At 41.1% G+C, this 16,699-nt stretch overlaps 2 protein-coding genes across 2 annotated transcripts; both read right to left on the bottom strand.

Annotated features, from left to right (window-relative positions):
• Positions 1-1,661: 1,661 nt before the first annotated feature.
• On the bottom strand, positions 1,662-9,388 carry LOC132996128 (receptor-interacting serine/threonine-protein kinase 3-like). Its single transcript, XM_061066452.1, has 11 exons — positions 9,284-9,388; positions 8,662-8,840; positions 7,248-7,436; positions 7,000-7,168; positions 5,689-5,844; positions 5,185-5,333; positions 5,034-5,083; positions 3,375-3,536; positions 2,182-2,264; positions 2,014-2,077; positions 1,662-1,806 (listed from the first exon to the last, which is right to left on the bottom strand). The coding sequence occupies exons 3-11, from the start codon at positions 7,394-7,396 to the stop codon at positions 1,802-1,804; spliced, it is 987 nt and encodes a 328-aa protein (XP_060922435.1). The 5' UTR covers positions 7,397-7,436; positions 8,662-8,840; positions 9,284-9,388; the 3' UTR covers positions 1,662-1,801.
• Positions 8,658-15,847, bottom strand: LOC132996258 (receptor-interacting serine/threonine-protein kinase 3-like). The gene is made up of 12 exons (XM_061066602.1): positions 15,699-15,847; positions 15,436-15,601; positions 14,793-14,948; positions 14,290-14,438; positions 14,075-14,124; positions 11,946-12,107; positions 11,689-11,771; positions 11,522-11,585; positions 11,071-11,135; positions 9,576-9,615; positions 9,284-9,459; positions 8,658-8,840 (listed from the first exon to the last, which is right to left on the bottom strand). The coding sequence occupies exons 1-12, from the start codon at positions 15,845-15,847 to the stop codon at positions 8,658-8,660; spliced, it is 1,443 nt and encodes a 480-aa protein (XP_060922585.1).
• Positions 15,848-16,699: the final 852 nt, after the last annotated feature.

Genomic DNA, 16,699 nt, shown 5'->3' with positions numbered 1-16,699 from the left:
TTTCCCGACTGGGTCTTCGGGTACGAGTCTTTGGAAAATTTTTCACGAGACCTGCATTGGCTCAGGAGAGGAGCGCTGCAGATGCGAGGGACGTTCGCTGTCTCCCGGAGAAATGAACACTCTGTGTTTTTAGTATGGAAAGACGTGAATTGTATTTGTTCACGGGTCATGGTGACTGGTTTTGTTGTTTTCACTTTACATTTACACTTACTTTACAGTAAAGTAAACCTCTATTAAATACAGTACAACATGACAGTTTGTATGGTTTGAAATTGTCATTTATTATCACACTGGCATTTAATTATCACGGCAAACAATTACACTGCACTAAACTTTAAGTGTTAATGTAAAGTGAAAATAACAAAACCAGTCTGTGTGACTTGTGAACGAATGTGGATCGCGTCTTTCTGGGCTGGGGACACAGAGTGTTCGTTTCTCCGGGAGTCAGTAAACGTCCCTCGCATCTCACTCACACACACACACACACACACACACACACACACACACACACACACACACACACCCACACACACACACACACACACACCTGGTGTGGAAATAAATTAAAAAAAAATAAAAAATAAAAAAATCATAAAAAAATGTCAAAGTTAAAAAAGAAAGTTATGTTGAACCAGCCCACTTCCGGGTTAAATCACACCCACTTCCGGGTTAGGCCCGGCCCACTCCGGGTACGGATACGGATAATTCATATGGTTAACAGATACAGATACAGATAATGCTGTACTCGCTCATCCCTAATGATTTCGTCCTCATGTCCTCCTTTTTATTTCTACTCTTTTCTATACATTTGACTTTGAATTATCCCCCATCAGCCACTTGCTGCTTCCTGTGCCTCTCATGACAGATGTAATATTGGTATTAACGTGATATTCTGGGATTATATTCCTGTTATGTCAAGAAATTACATAATTAGTCAATGTCCCTGTCACGTCAGCAGTTATCGCCCTTATGAAGAAACAGATGCTTGTGTCAAACAGAAATTGGAATTTTTTATGAACATTGCTCATGGATTTTTTATTTAATTTCAGCAACTTCCATTTTCACAATTCGCTGCTGCCTGTTACTAAGAATAATTTGGAATTACCTGTCAATCATGATGTCGTAGCCACTAGGTCGATATCCATGTAGAAAATTGAAAAACCCAAACACCACCAGAGATGGACTCATCAATAAAAGTTCAGTAGAATTTATTTGCAGCTTTAGATATTCATCCAAATGAATTCATCCGTCATCTAGTTGATTATTTTTTATTTGTGACAACTGAATGTATGAGAAATGAGTTTGGAGTATTTATAAGAAGAAACAGTTGTGATACAACAGTGCAGAAACCCAGAAACTCCAGTTATTAATTACAACGACTGTTTTTACGACTGTTCATATTCTAGATATATTTTATTTCCACTTAAGTTCATTTGGAGGACGATTCTGTCAAATATTCAAATTCACTATAACATTAATCACAAAATACTGGATGTCTGACACACTTATGATGGATTCAAGCTGGTTTATGATTTTCATAGAATTTTGATTTAAAATGAACATTGGAACAAATACAAAGTTAAACTGGGTAAAGATAAATCCACAAAAAGACCACAACGAATTAAAAGAAACCAAATTGATACCAATGCAGAAATATGTTGATGATCCCATTCTGTATTTCAGTGCAGATGAATGTGGCCTGTAGCAAAACCTCTGTTCCACTAAAGAGCTGGAGATTCCATCTGGGAATAGATTGAACGTGAGATTTCCATCAACCATCACACGTGTCCTGTATGGTTGATTAATCTGTTGAGAATAAAGTGGAAATGTTGAGATTCAAATCGTCGCAGCGACTGACAGCCATGTTCTCTACAAAGCCTGAATACAGGTGACCTCGCTGTGAAGCTCGATTTCAGCGATCATCCACATATTTTGTAGACGCAGTCATACATGCTCACTCCAGTAGTTGGATTTATTTAAATCATCTTTTGAAAATTAAAGAATTTGTAAAACCTTTGGCCGGAGTGACACGAAGCCACTGAAGCTCCTCCGTCAGTCTGTCTTGTTCCATCTGCTCCTGCAAATCAGGAAGTGACGGATCAGTATCAAGTGGTTTTGATGAGTCATGTTAATGTTGTGCAGCGTTAGCGTGACACGTTTGTGGAGATATTTGATATTTACCAGTTTCTTCAGCACTTCATGGACAGCATCATTAATTCCATGTTCGTGCATCTGATACAGTTTCTCTGTGATCTTTGTACATTCTGCCAGAAAGATTTCATGTTAGAGCACAAATGAGTAAAGGTTTAGTATTTGTCTGTGTTTGTTAATCCCCAAGCTCCCACCCAAACTAATAAGTACACGTTAAATATATTGTGTTATTTGTATTATGCTCAGTTAGCCTGGGTGCCAGACGAACTTAGCCCCGCCCACAACATTTGAGGTCGGGAAGTTCGGTCTGGCATTGCTCCGTTGGGGAGAAATTATGCCCGGACAGAAGCTGTTCAGACCAATCAAATTGTCAGGGCGGGCTTTATACGATGATGGACAGATGATAAACAGTAACGTAATCAACCACGTCACCAAAGAGAGGTTGGGTTGAATTTGTTTTCAACAAACATGCCTGCCGCTGGAGAGCTGAGATGTGTAGATGCTGCCATTGAGTCTGTTTTAGAAGACATCAACAGCGCAGTCATTTTGAAAGAGGAACAGAGGAACGCGATCAAGGCATTTGTAGATCCAAAAGATGTTATTGCATGTTCGCTATGTGGCAGGAGGTCGTTATGTCCGAGTTGCCCTGAACACAGCACGGCGAGGATGTTAGCAGCTGGATGAAGCAGCCTGGAGCTAGCCTCTGCTGCTCGGCTTCATGTCCGCACACGGACCGTCAGTTCACGGGGACGGGAACCCAGACAGACCCGGGTCTGGTTGAGGGGTTCCAGGACTGAGGGCATGACAACAACCGGACTGAGAGGTCTAGAAGTGTCAAATCGAGCTAGCTCTCAGCGGCTACCTGCTCTCTCAGCGGGGCTCAAGAGTAAAGCAGCGCATATTTTCAGGTGTAACCATTGAATGGTTCCCGTTTAAATGCTACAAGAGTTGTTCATCTTGTAATAAAGATCTCACTGAGGAAACACGCTGTGTTTTTGTTTTGTTTTACCGTGGTATCGACACATACTATGTTGCTCTGATTGGTTGTAGGTCTATCCAATTGAGCGAAGAGACATTTTTTTTCCTGGTTCGGTTGAAACACGCCCCATAATCACAGCCCAATGGAGCGGTCTCAGACTCATATTCTGTCTAGAATTATGAGTATGACAACGTCAGGCTAATGCTCAGTAGCTTTCCCAGGCTAAATGAAGTGCTCTTCTCACCCAAGGATGAGGGTCTTTGGGTGGATCTGTTTTTCCAGCATTTTATCATGAGCTCCACCAGTCCCCTCAGCTCTCCCTGGTCTGCAGCCCGGATGTTGAGCTCTTCCAGCGATGGTCGGTGTCCCTTGGGGATCAGGGATGCCACGATGCTGGGGCGTGCGTCTAGAGCAGTGGGGAGATTATAAAAACAGGTTGTGATGAATGTGTCCTGTTGAGATTAGATGAAATGTTTTAAGAGTCGACACTTTAATGTAAAATGTAATTTGATAAAGTTTAGAATTTAAAAAATAAATCTAATTCAATTATTGTATTAAAGCTGAATTAACCAAATATTAACAACAGAATAAACACCCATGATAGACCAGATGACAAAATAAAATGAGACTGAAAATAGCAGCACGTCCCCACAAAGGATTTAAGAGATTAATCATCAAAACAGCTGCTGATTATTTTTCTGTAGGTCGAATCACCAACTAATAATTCCAGCTCTGATAATTTCACTAGCATTAACTGGACCCTTTCTTGTTTAGATCATTTCCTCGAATCAGATTCTGCTAAAATCCAATTGAACAGGCACGACTTTTGGTTTTCAGAACTACAAGTGGTGGGCGTGGTTCACACACGTGAAATTCTGCCGTCCTGGCAGCATGTGGCTCAATGACACACGCAGAGAATACAAGGGATGAGAGAGCAAATCATCACTTATGTTGGGAAACACGTTTTTATGAAACTAAATGGCCACATGTCTTTTAGTTGCCGGACCAAGCCTCCCAAACTCAGTCTCCCAGGGTGCAACATGTTTTCTTTGTCTTGAGAAAGCCAAGAAACTCTGTCTCCCAGTGGGCAACAGGTTTCTTTTGTTTCAACAAATTGATGCATAGGTGTGAAAAACCACCAAAGTCAACTCCAATTGGTCACTCTGGCCCCATGACCTCTGAGGTCACTCTGGCCCCATGATCTCTGAGGTCACTGGGCCTTTATAAGGGGACTTCTGCCCCTCTTCTCGCTCTCTTCTCCTCAACTCTTCAAGGACAGCAGGCTGTCCAGCCTCTCCTCTCCTGCATCGCCTAGCGGGGTCCTGGCTGCTCCTGCCTGGCATCTTCTCTTCGCATCCAAATCTACTATCGCTAAATGTTGTAAAACCACTTTTGAAGAAGGGGGGGGCTGTTAACCTTAGTGGGCCGAACCACCATTTTGAAAGCATGCTTATCAAGATGTGAACTGTGGCCAGCCACCATTGTGAGAAAACCCTGAGGTACACACACACACACACACTCACATCTTTGTTAGTTAGTACGTTTGATAGTAATTTGTGTTTTTATACTTTATTGTGTTCATAATAAATGTTTTCTTTTAAAAATGTTCTTTCATTAATGTTGCATAAGTGAATTTTGCCAACCTCTACACTGTCAAGAACTCCATAACCTTCACTGTTCATTATATAATCTTTAATAGTAAATATTGAGATTTCTAGTTGAACTAGATCTAAATGGGACTGATCTTAATCAATAAATTGGCTATCTTTTCCCTTCTGTGAAGGGTGGTGATTTAATATTAATATTTTAAATATTAATGTTTTATATTTTATTTTGATAACCAAATGCCTAAAGGCACACCATCTTATGGTATCACTCCTAACCATTTTTGCACAACACTTACGTGCATACGGATGTTCCCCTGTGGCGATGGACCACAGCAGGATACCATAGCTGGAACAAAGAGAAGGTTAAAGACCACGATCACCACACATAACATGTCTCCTTAAAGTTACACAACAAATCAAACAGTTACTGAAGCCTGGTTCTCGTACCTGTAGATATCATAGGTTCGTGAAGGTTTGTAGTTTAGGTCAAAAGCCTCCGGTGGCATGTAGTTGATTGTCCCTCCCCCGTCTCCTTTATCCTTCTTGGAAGCCGGAGCCTGAGTCTGACTAGGCTTAGAAAGGCCAAAATCTGTGAGCTGGAGAAGAAGGAGCAGTGAGGGACACAATTAGCATTGGGACAATAACAGATGCAAATCCAAGCATTTAAGTTATTCTGCAGAAAATTAAACATAGTATATGTTTCTGGAGGTTCAAGAGCTGCCTTTACTACAAACTTTGGGTTTTTCATCTTTGTAGAACTTTTATATTCACTAGAAACCTAAACAACACACTAGAAGAACTGAAACAACTAAACATGTCTCCAGTGAGGCCAGAGGTTTGTCAAACTCTTTGGCAACCTTTTTAGTATTAAACATTTATTGTCTTGCTCATATCATTAAGTCTCCATAAAAAAACATCCCATCAAAAATATCAAGTGAACCTTGCACTCACCTTGACATTGAGATACGAGTCCAGCAGCACGCTGCTGGGCTTCAGGTCACGGTGGAGGAGGGGAGTGGGGAGGCTGTGGAGGAAGTTTATCCCCAGAGCCACCTGGTGAGCCAGCCTGAAGACCAGCGGTAACGGTGGAACTTTGTCTAAAGTTTTCTGTTCATAAAATGTGAGAAATAACGACAACTGGGTTCAGCCTCTGATAACAATGAGTCCACTTGTTTGTTCTTCAGCAGGATTACGCAAAATTCCGTTTAGGCTGCGATGGGAATTTATGTATTTAGATATGTTTAATGAAACAAATGACATGTATGTAGAAGAAGTTACTGACAAATGTGTTTATGTAGTTTAAGAACTTAAGTGAACAGAGTGGCTCAAGGAAACTATATGTATATTGCCTCCTGGAAGCTTGCAGATGTGGCTTCCTCTATACTGTGTAAACAAAGGGTTTCACAGCAGGGGCCACTCAAATGTCTGCAGCAGGGGGCTGCAGAGGCTCTTAGGTGTGACCTGCCAGAGACGGGAGATCTCTGAGAAAGATGTTTCACACCAGGGGTCACTCAAAGCGTTGAGCATTTTGACCTAACTTCAAGCAGGACGCCGGAGACCGAATGTCTGAGCTGTCAGGACATCCAGGGAGCTGATTGGCTGACCTTCTCCTCCTGGGATGAGGAGGAGCTTGTTTAGCATAAATGTGTAACTTTGCCTTGGCCGGGTGCCATTGTCTCATTTCTGTCACTGTGATATGAGCTTTGAGCCACGTCTGCAGACGTTTGAATTACACTTCCAGATTGATTATTGTTTTTGCTTGTCCTTGTATGAAATTTCTAATACAAGGCATATTTGCGTAATCCTGCTGAAAAGAAAAAGCAACAATCAGACACAGGTGAAAACATAACGTCACAAATGGAAGTAAACGCTGGGATCGTCCTGCAGAGGAAGATTCATCCTCGTGGAACCATCACAAGTCCACGTGGAGATGATTCACCAGGTAACAGTGAACTCACGTGATGATCTGACTTATTAGGACTCGTCCTCTGAACATTTGGACCAAGTATCATAATGATAGTTCCTACTGAGCCACACACACACTGACATGACTGAAGGAGTAGGACTCATCCTCTGAACATTTGTACCTCAGTAAAAAAATTATCTTCTTCTTTGTTTGATTAGTTGTCGGCTGGAAAACCAGTGTCAAGGTGCATTAGTATCAATCCACTCGCTAGCTAAGAGCTTCAGTCAGGTGATGGATCAACTGATGTTTCTACTGAGCCACACACATACACTGACATGACTGAAGGAGTGTGTTACCTGTAGGGAGGCCAGAGATCCTTTCTCCATGTACTTCATGACCAGACCCAGCTGTTCTGAGGATCCAGAGTTCAGCGGTCGACCCTTGAAGACGCCAAGGACCGGCAAAACATAGTCGCTGCTTCCCTGACGCATCATTTCGACCTCCCGCAGCAAAGATGAACTGCTCCTGTGTGTGTGTGTGTCACGTCAGTAAATCTCACTTATTTTCACTTGCAGAAAACAGAAAATCTTCCGTAGCTACTCACCCGTCATCGTTACAAAGCAGCTTAATGGCCACTTCATAGTTCCACAGCAGATGCTTGGCTTTGTAGATTTCTCCAAACCCCCCGGAGCGGATCAAAACCCAGTCCGTAAGGATGGAGTCTTTGATCAACACTGGAGTTGGCAGAGCCATGTTCACTGGAGGAGGAACTCCTTGCGCGTCAATTGTAATTCTGTAGAAGTTGTTGGAAGGGAGGTAACACCGAGGGAAGCAGGTCATTTAAATCATTTCCACTCGATTAAAACCAGAGTTTATCTCCAAAAAGGAAACTTTATAAATGTCGCTGCTCACCAGCGTTTGGGGGATTTGACCAGTTTATTCCACATGAGGACGTGAAATTTCTCAATCACTATTAACAATCATATTTGCTGTATGACAGTTGACATGTAAATGGTAGATGAATGCATTCAAGTAGCTCTTTTCTTGTCCTATCGATCAATCTTCACATTCACACACAACACAGCACTTGAGACAGTTTATTGTTCAGGTTCTTGCAGACTGGACGAGTGCTTGAGATTCTTCATGAACCAGTGAAATGATCAGATCCTGTTAACTTTAGACTTTGGTAATGCAACGTGAATGTATCTGATCATGTGACACAAACATATATATGTATCTCTTTATTGGATTCTTTCTCAATAACTTAATTCTCTCTGTTTATAAAAGGAAACGTCTTCGTTACCTAAAAGAGGCCCATGGAAACTTCTGCGAGCTGATGCCTAACTAAGCTGTGAACGACAATCTAAAACCTAACAACCGCAGAGAACAGGAAATCCTTAAGTTCAAGACCTGGAATCAGAAAATATTGGGAATGTTTTGGTTGATGATTGACCTAAATAACTATATAAAGTATAATAAAGTAATATATGTCGTTGGGTAAGGGTTAGGGGTGACCTCACTGTGAATGTCGCGTTCAGCGATCATCTACACATTTTGTAGATGTCATACTCCAGTAGTTTTGATTTATTCTTATAAGTTTGACTTTGACCCGAAAAAATATTCTATTCTTTACTTTTTCGACTTTGATCTTGTTTTCTTCTGTACTTTTTGGAATTTCAGCTAAAACTACTTGAACTGTTTGGGAACAGGTTAGATTATAACTCGACCTCTTGTGTCTCACGGTCCTTCTGGCGTTAAGTCGTGTTTTGGCGCCTGATGGTGCCCGGCGCTGCCACCGGGGATATCTGCTGACTACAGCTCGTTAAAAACCACATGATCGGACTCGGCTCCTGTTTTTCTGCTGACGGGGCAAAAGAAAGGTGTGATGCGTTTCTGACTGGTGAAACATTTCCAAAACAAAAGAAGCAGAATAAATATTCCCCAGAAATACCAAAACATAATTTTAAAAGCCTGCATGTCACCAAATCTGAATCGTGATCAGAAGTGATCCTCCTCACATGTTCTTGCTGCTTCCTGGATGCGTTGATGGGGGGTTGACACGAGATGGCGCTGTTGGGTGTTGCTTCCTCTCTAAAGGCTCCTTGTTGATGATAAGGGTGTTTTCTTTGCCGCAGTGGATGCAGACATAATGTGTCGGTTGTATCGTAGAAGAAGGAGTCGGGCTGGAAAACTGACGCTGCAGATGTGAAAACAACAAACGAACCAAATGAGTTCAAAGTAGAGAAGAGATAAGATAGCAAATGTGATCAGGCTTTAAACGGACAGTTGAAAATGTTTAATAACGTTCTAAATCTGTATTTCATCCACATTTCTGTATTTCTTCCTGGATATTCAAATTTTTCTCACAAATATAACGATCTTTATAATTATACATGTTTTGCGTAGTATTGTGCTAAATAAAGTGTGTGAAAGCACGATATACATACATATCACGCTTAAGGTGATATCTTAAGTAAAAAAATGCTATTAATAAATACAACAACCTTCCTATACACAGTTAAAAACTATTAGGTAGGGTCACTTCTCTTCTGTGATTGGTTATTCATTCTCTGATGCATGTGATTAATGATTAATGTGTTTCTTAAGTTTGGAGGCTTTATGGTCATTTCTTAAATCTACCTGGAATAGTTGAGGGGGATTCTTAGCTGCACTGGCCTGAGGTGACCTCGTGGTGGAAGGAGGCGCAGGCGATTCACCGATGGGATGAACGGAGGAAGCTTTGGGTTTATGGTCGTCTGTGGACGAGCGGGTCGAGTCAACTTCACACATGTTTGCTTGTCGGGAGGCCGGCGGGTCTGAGAGGGAACACACAAATGTGAAAACCTGAAGCTGTGGTAGATGATTTGTTTGTCTTGATCGTGACCTTAAAGTAAAGTTCCCCTTCCAGCTCCAACGCCAACTTCCTGTTTACCTTTGACCCTTTGATTTGGGCTCCTCTTGGGGGCCACTTCCTGCAACAGAATGAAGTAAACGTTCTGTTTGTGAGTTGTTTACGATGAACCACTCAACCATTAAATGGCCAGTTGCATGTTTTAATAGATTGGTTTTCTACTGAGAAATAAACATGCTCATCCCTTAATGAGATGTTTGCTTCTTTAATCGAAACTCAGCCGACGGTAACTTACATGAACTTGTGTTTTAAAAGACACACTGAGAAAACTATTACTGCAAATCAAAACATAGAAAATACATATTTTAAAAAACACAGATTCTCCTCTGTTGTATTAACAGTAGAGCCTATTGGAGCCATGAATGTTTGGACTTCATCCTTTTCATTGTTGAGATGTCAAACACTTCAATTAAATAAAAGTACCACATAAGTACTATAACAATAATAAGAAAGGAAAAGTTATTAATGTGAAAGTTTACTAGCAAAACACAATCAAAGAATCAGAAGTAAAAATCCTTGTTTTGCAAAATAGTTATCGTAGGCTATTATATATAAAAAATGTAATATGCAGCGTGATATGTATGTTATAGTATGACATTAATTAAATTTATGTGCAAAGTTATATATGATATACTTACAAGCGAATTGATATATTATTATTTATGTATTTTGATCCAATACAATATATAAAATAAGATATAAGTAATCATTAGATTGTTGATGTGTGTATAGAAATATATAATTTAAATTACAATATAAATCCCGTCTCTGATTGAACTTGATACAAACTCAATGTGGTGCAGCAGGAAGTGATGCATGTCATATTTCTCTGAAGCAGTAAAAACACATGTAGTGAAGAAACACAACAGTATTGACTAATCTGTGGCAAAGGGAAAACATTAAAATACCTCACAGACAGTGAGTCACTTCATGATTTATAGGAAATAAAGTAATTTCATCCAGTGAGGAACCGAACGATGCAGCGAGGGTCTGAACTCTGTTCATATTGTGGTATATTCGCTAGAGTAAATCTTTTTAACATGGGTATGAACCAGAATACATGTTTACATTTATGGCCCCTTATGCTCAGACTTCTTAAATACTATCTCATATGTTTATCTTTAGTTCTCTCCCTTTTTGGAATGATCTTTGACCTGCTAATAAATGGGTAAAGAAGGAATGTTCTTTAACAGGCGTCTTACGGAACATGCCCTTATCTAGTCATAGGCCCTATATGTGACGTCATTTCATCTCTAGTTTAGGGGTAAACATCTCTCCTATAAGAATCCTTGTCGGGCATCAGCAAGGCGGATTTCACTATTGGCTTGTGATTTCTCCGGGTATACCATGGTGACCATCCTGACCTGTGAAAGTTCTGTGTAATAAACCTTTTTATACAAACAAGAACGAGGTCCGCTGAGTTTCCTTCATCAACATCAACTTCAACAACAACATGGACATCTCGGCTGCATAGAATATACCATAATATCTAATATCTATTTATATTGTTTCTCACCTGAACAGGCGGAGGTCCCGTCTTCACATGATCCAGATTCTTCACTGCTTCATCTTTGGGAGCCCCTGGAAGGAAAAGACGGATTCAATGACACAAAATAAAATCTGTGTTGTCTGCTCACAGTTCTCTGGTTTCACAGACTTGATCAAACTTTGTTAAACTACTAACAAATAACCTGAACTTGTTCCAATTACCTCGGGGACAGCATTAGATGCATTTAAAGGCTGCTGTTGAGAGGTTTATAATAACAATATGAATATTGATCACAATTTTGATCAAACTCAAAGGAAGAAATTCATTATCTTCTGCAGTTGGATGAGAAGATTGAGTTTCATCTGCACATGCGAAGCTAAAGCCAGCAGCTGGGTTCTGCTCAAAGTGTTTCATCCAATTCTCGTTTCAGAAAAGTGGAAGAAAAATCATCTTTTGAAAGTGAAAGAATTTGTAAAACCTGAGGCCGGAGTGAAGCGAAGCCACTGAAGATCCTCGGTCAGTTTGTCTTGTTCCTTCTGCTCCTGCAAAACAGGAAGTGACTGATCAGTCTCAAGTGGTTATGATGAGTCATGTTAATGTTGTGCAGCGTCAGCGTGACACTTTGTGGAGATATTTGATATTTACCAGTTTCTTCAGCACTTCATGGACGGCTTCATTAATTCCATGTTCGTGCCTCTCATACAGTTCCTCTGTGATCTTTGTACAATCTGCCAGAAAGATTTCATGTTAGAGCACAAACGAGTAAAGGTTTAGTATTTGTCTGTGTTTGTTAATCCCCAAGTTCCCACCCAAACTAAACCGTCAAAGTGCATGTTAAATATATTGTAATATTTTTGTTATGCTCAGTAGCTTTCCCAGGCTAGATAAAGTGCTCTTCTCACCCAAGGATGAGGGTCTTTCGGTGGGACTGCCCCCCCAGCATTTTACCATGAGCTCCACAAGTCCCCTCAGCTCCTCCTGGTCTGCAGCCCGGATGCTGAGCTCGTCCAGTGATGGTCGTTGTCCCCTGGGGATCTGAAGTATCACGGCGCTGGGGGGTGCATCTAGAGCAGGAGGGAGATTATAAAAACAGGTTGTGATGACTGTGTCCTGTTGAGATTAGATGAAATGTTTTAAGAGTCGACTAAAATGTAATTTGATCTAGTTTAGAATAATAAAAAAAAAATCTAATTTAATTCTTGTATTAAAGCTGTTTTGACTGAATATTAACAACAGAATAAACACGCCTGATAGACCAGATGACAAAATCTGCATTTTAGTTCATCCTGATATAGGACCATTTTTTTTACTATAACCTTTGGCACCCCCTTGTGGTAATAGAAAGTTTGTAATAATTAATTTAAAATTTGGTCTAATTAGTTTGATTTGTTCAAATAGTAGTTAATATCAAGAATATATGTGTATTAAATTTTGATTAAAATAAGACTGAAAATAGCAGCACGAGTCGACCGGCAGGCCGGCCCGCGAGCTAACCGGGCCGGGGAGCCGGGCTCCACCGGCCCGGTTAGCTCCCCTAGCCAGGGGGAAAACGGCTCCTCCGGCTAGCGTTAGCCGTGCAGCAAGACTATGATGTATTTTCGTGACGTAATCCCATTCAATGCCCTCTAGGGTATAATTTCTGACATAGAGGAACCACAACAAATTGCGGGAGTTGTTTTTTTCCAGAGCTTTTGGGACGGTAGACATGCCAGATACCCAAATTAACGTGTAGAAGCACTACAAAAGTGGAATTTTCATAATTTGTCCCCTTTAAATGTAATTTAACAGATTAATCATCATCAAAACAGCTGCTGATTATTTTTCTGTAGGTCGCATCACCAACTAATAATTCGAGCTCTGATCAGATCACTGTAACATCAACTTGACCCTTTTATTGAAAAAAATTCCTCGGATCACATTCTGCTAAAATCCAAATTGAACAGGCACGACTGTTGTTTTTCAGAACTACAAGTGGTGGGCGTGGTTCAAACAAGTGAAATTCTTAATCTGTGTTTGTCTGTGTGTCTGTGGAGATGGCAATGGAACTGAACTCAAAACAAATGCACAGGGTGGGGGCAGGGGCAGTTGAGCTGGATATATGGCCTTCACACAATGACCTTTATTAGCCGTTGCTGGCTGGTGGTAATCTTGAAGTTAGTTAGTGTGTGTGTGTGTGTGTGTGTGTGCGTCACATCGCAGTTCAGTCTCACACCTGTCTGATAAGAGGCTGGGAAGAGCCGCTGCCTGTTGGGGGAACTGTAAATCTGTGGCATACGCTACACTGAACTTAAACTTGTTCTCATACCTATCTTTTTATATAACAGCCTAACTCCATTGGCTTTGTTCAAACATCACACATGAATGCACTGTGATTATAAGAGGCTGTGACCTGCGCCTTAGAAGGAATTCAAGCAGCTGCCCCAGGTTCTGACGGGCAGATAGGCAAGGTGTTGTTTTGTTTGGAAAATGCGCAATGTTACACACATAGAACATACAGCTGATAAAGCAGGAACACGATATTCCTTACTCTAATGAACAACAACACCGATCCACAAGGCGTTAGCCGAGTCAAGGCTTTTTTGTACCTTTACCAAACTGTCATGATGTGAAGATTTGCCCAGCAACTGTGAAAGGAGGGGCGAAACTGGGAGCGGCTCCTCATCATTGGCGGATTCCAGTGCAAATAGGCTGGGACTACGCCTGCGCACCATCTAGGGAGCGCCAAGTTTAAACCACGGCGACTCCCCCTTGTTATTGACCAATCAAGTTCTACCTACTGTTATAACTATTACAACCGTCGTCCGTGCTTTGCGACTCTTGACTGCCCCGGTGCTGCTAGAGGGCCGGGGCAGTGCGTTGGGTGCCCACTGCTGTGCTGTGCCTTTTCATACCTTTTCATTGCTTCTAAATAAATAGTTGACTGGCTCTTCTCATATTTGGGATAAAAGAACACGACACATGTGGCTCAATGACACACGCAGAGAATACAAAGGATGAGAGAGAAGTTATGAAAGAGAAAATCATCACTTACGTGCATACGGTTGTTCCCCTGTGGCGATGGACCACAGCAGGATACCATAGCTGAAGAGAAGTAGAATTAATATTCAATCGTCAGTTGTTTTCTGAACATTAGAGAATGAAAACATTTCAAGTAATAACACAAATTAAAACCTGAATATGAGCATAACACGTCTCCCTTAAAGTTACACAATAAATCAAACAGTTACTCAAGCCTGGTTCTCGTACCTGTAAATATCAAAGGCTCTTGAAGGTTTGTAATTTAATCCAAAAGCCTCCGGTGGCATGTAGCTGATCGTCCCTTCCTTGTCTTCTAAATCCGTCTTGGTAACCTGAGCCTGAGTCTGACTAGCCTTAGAAAGGCCAAAATCTGTCAGCTGGAGAAGAAGGGGCAGTGAGGGACACAAGTAGCATTGGGACAATAACAGATGCAAATTCCAGGATATAAATTATTTTGCGGAAAATTAAACGTAGTAGATGTTTCTGGAGGTTCAGGAGCTGCCTTTACTACTAACTTTGGGTTTTTCATCTTTGTAAAACTTTTACATTCACTAGAAACCTAAACAATACACTAGAAGAACTGAAAGAACTAAACACGTCTCCAGTGAGGCCTGAAGTTTGCCAAACTCTTTCACAACCTTTTCAGTAATAAACGTTTATTGTCTAGCTCATATCATTAAGTCTCCATAAAAAAACCTGCCATAACAACATCAAGTGAACCTCGCACTCACCTTGACATTGAGATCCGAGTCCAGCAGCACGTTGTTGGGCTTCAGGTCATGGTGGAGGAGGGCTTTGGAGAGGCTGTGGAGGAAGTTTATCCCCAGAGCCACCTGGTGAGCCAGCCTGAAGACCAGCGGTAACGGCGCAACTCCGTCTAAAGTTTTCTGTTCACAAAATGTGAGGAATAAGGACAACTGTGTTCAACCTCTGATAACAACGAGTCCATTTGTTTATTTGTCAGCAGGATTACGCAAAACTTCCGTTTAGGCGTATATGCGAAATCCTGCTGAAAAGAAAAAGCAACAAACAGACACAGGTGAAAACATAATGTCACAAATGGAAGTGAACGCTGGAATCGTCCCGTAGAGCAAGATTCCTCCTTTTGGAACCATCGCAAGTCCACGTGGAATGTGGAATACTTTTTCCATAAAGAACAAATGTCAACAACATGGTGGTGACAGATTCTGGGGACTATGAAGCTCTGTGAAAAAGAATCTTCTTCTTTGTTTGATTTGTTGTCGGCTGGAAAACCAGTGTTAAGGTGCATTAGTGTCAATCCACTCACTAGTTGAGAGCTTCAGTCAGGTGATGGATCAACTGATGTTTCTACTGAGCCACACACACACTGACATGACTGAAGGAGTGTGTTACCTGTAGGGACTCCAGAGATCCTTTCTCCATGTACTTCATGACCAGACCCAGCTGTTCTGATGGTCCAGATTTCGGTGATCGACCCATGAAGACGCCGAGGACCTGCATAACATACTCACTGCTTCCTTGAAGCATCATTCTGACCTCCCGCATCAAAGAACTGGTCCTATCTTTGTGTGTCTGTCTGTGTGTGAGTGTGTCACGTCAGTAAATCTCACTAATTTTCACTTGCAGAAAACACTAAATCTTCCGTAGCTACTCACCCGCCATCGTTACGAAGCAGCTTAATGGCCACTTCGTAGTCCCAGTGCGGATGCTTGGCTTTGTAGATTTCTCCAAACCCCCCGGAGCCGATCCATTCCCAGCTTGTGATGCTGGAGTCTTCAATCAACACTGGAGTTGGCAGAGCCATGTTCACTGGAGGAGGAACTCCTTCAATTTCGATTGTAATTCTGTAGAATATGTAAGAAGGGAGGTAACACCGAGGGAAGCAGTCCATTAGATAATTTCCACTCGATTAAAATCAGAGTTTATCTCCAATATGGAAACTTTATAAATGTCGCTGCTCACCAGTGTTTGGGGGATTGGACCAGTTTATTCCACATGAGGACGTGAAATTTCTCAATCACTATTAACAATCATATTTGCTGAATGACAGTTGACATGTAAATGCAGATGGAATGCATTCAAGCTCTTTTCTTGTCCTATCGATCAATCTTCACATTCACACACAATACGGCACTTGAGACAGTTTATTGTTCAGGTTCTTGCAGACTGGACGAGTGCTTGAGATACTCAATAAGCAGATCATGTGACACAAACATATATTTGTATTTCTTTATTGGATTCTTTCTCAATAACTTAATTCTCTCTGTTTATAAAAGGAAAATAACTTGGTTAACTAAAAGAGACCCTTGGAAACTTCCTCAAGCTGATGCCTACAAAGCTGTGAACGACAATCTAAAACCTAAGAACCGCAGAGAACAGGAAATCCTTAAGTTCAAGACCTGGAATCAGAAAATATTGGGAATTTTTTGGTTGATGATTGATCTAAATAACTAAATGTAATATATGTTGAATCTCTTATAAAAATCATTCCTTTAACTGGTCTCCCCCCCAAAATCTGTCATATTCTCTTTCTGTCACTTAATTTCAGGAAGTAAATAAACCGAGTCACAGTTTATGGTGTCATGGTGAAAAACATAATTTCTCCTGTTTGTTCCGACTCTTGAATCAACATGGGGGGAAGAAAGAATGAAATGAT

Source organism: Limanda limanda, chromosome 22, assembly GCF_963576545.1.
Source record: "Limanda limanda chromosome 22, fLimLim1.1, whole genome shotgun sequence".
In the NCBI taxonomy this organism is placed as follows: Eukaryota; Metazoa; Chordata; class Actinopteri; order Pleuronectiformes; family Pleuronectidae; genus Limanda; species Limanda limanda.
Note: the sequence above shows the minus strand (reverse complement) of the source record. Positions and strands in the feature narration are given on the sequence as shown.

Excerpts from the sequence above, each read along its gene's own strand:
- LOC132996128 (XM_061066452.1), bottom strand. The coding sequence starts at position 7,396 with ATGGCTCTGCCAACTCCAGTGTTGATCAAAGACTCCATCCTTACGGAC. Across the intron at positions 7,169-7,247 it reads CTGCTTTGTAACGATGACGG|GAGCAGTTCATCTTTGCTGC; the intron begins GTGAGTAGCTAC and ends ACACACACACAG. Across the intron at positions 5,334-5,688 it reads ACTCGTATCTCAATGTCAAG|CTCACAGATTTTGGCCTTTC; the intron begins GTGAGTGCAAGG and ends CTTCTTCTCCAG.
- LOC132996258 (XM_061066602.1), bottom strand. The coding sequence starts at position 15,847 with ATGGCTCTGCCAACTCCAGTGTTGATTGAAGACTCCAGCATCACAAGC. Across the intron at positions 11,136-11,521 it reads TCGCTTCACTCCGGCCTCAG|GGGCTCCCAAAGATGAAGCA; the intron begins GTTTTACAAATT and ends TTTTCCTTCCAG. Across the intron at positions 9,460-9,575 it reads CCCAAATCAAAGGGTCAAAG|ACCCGCCGGCCTCCCGACAA; the intron begins GTAAACAGGAAG and ends GTTCCCTCTCAG.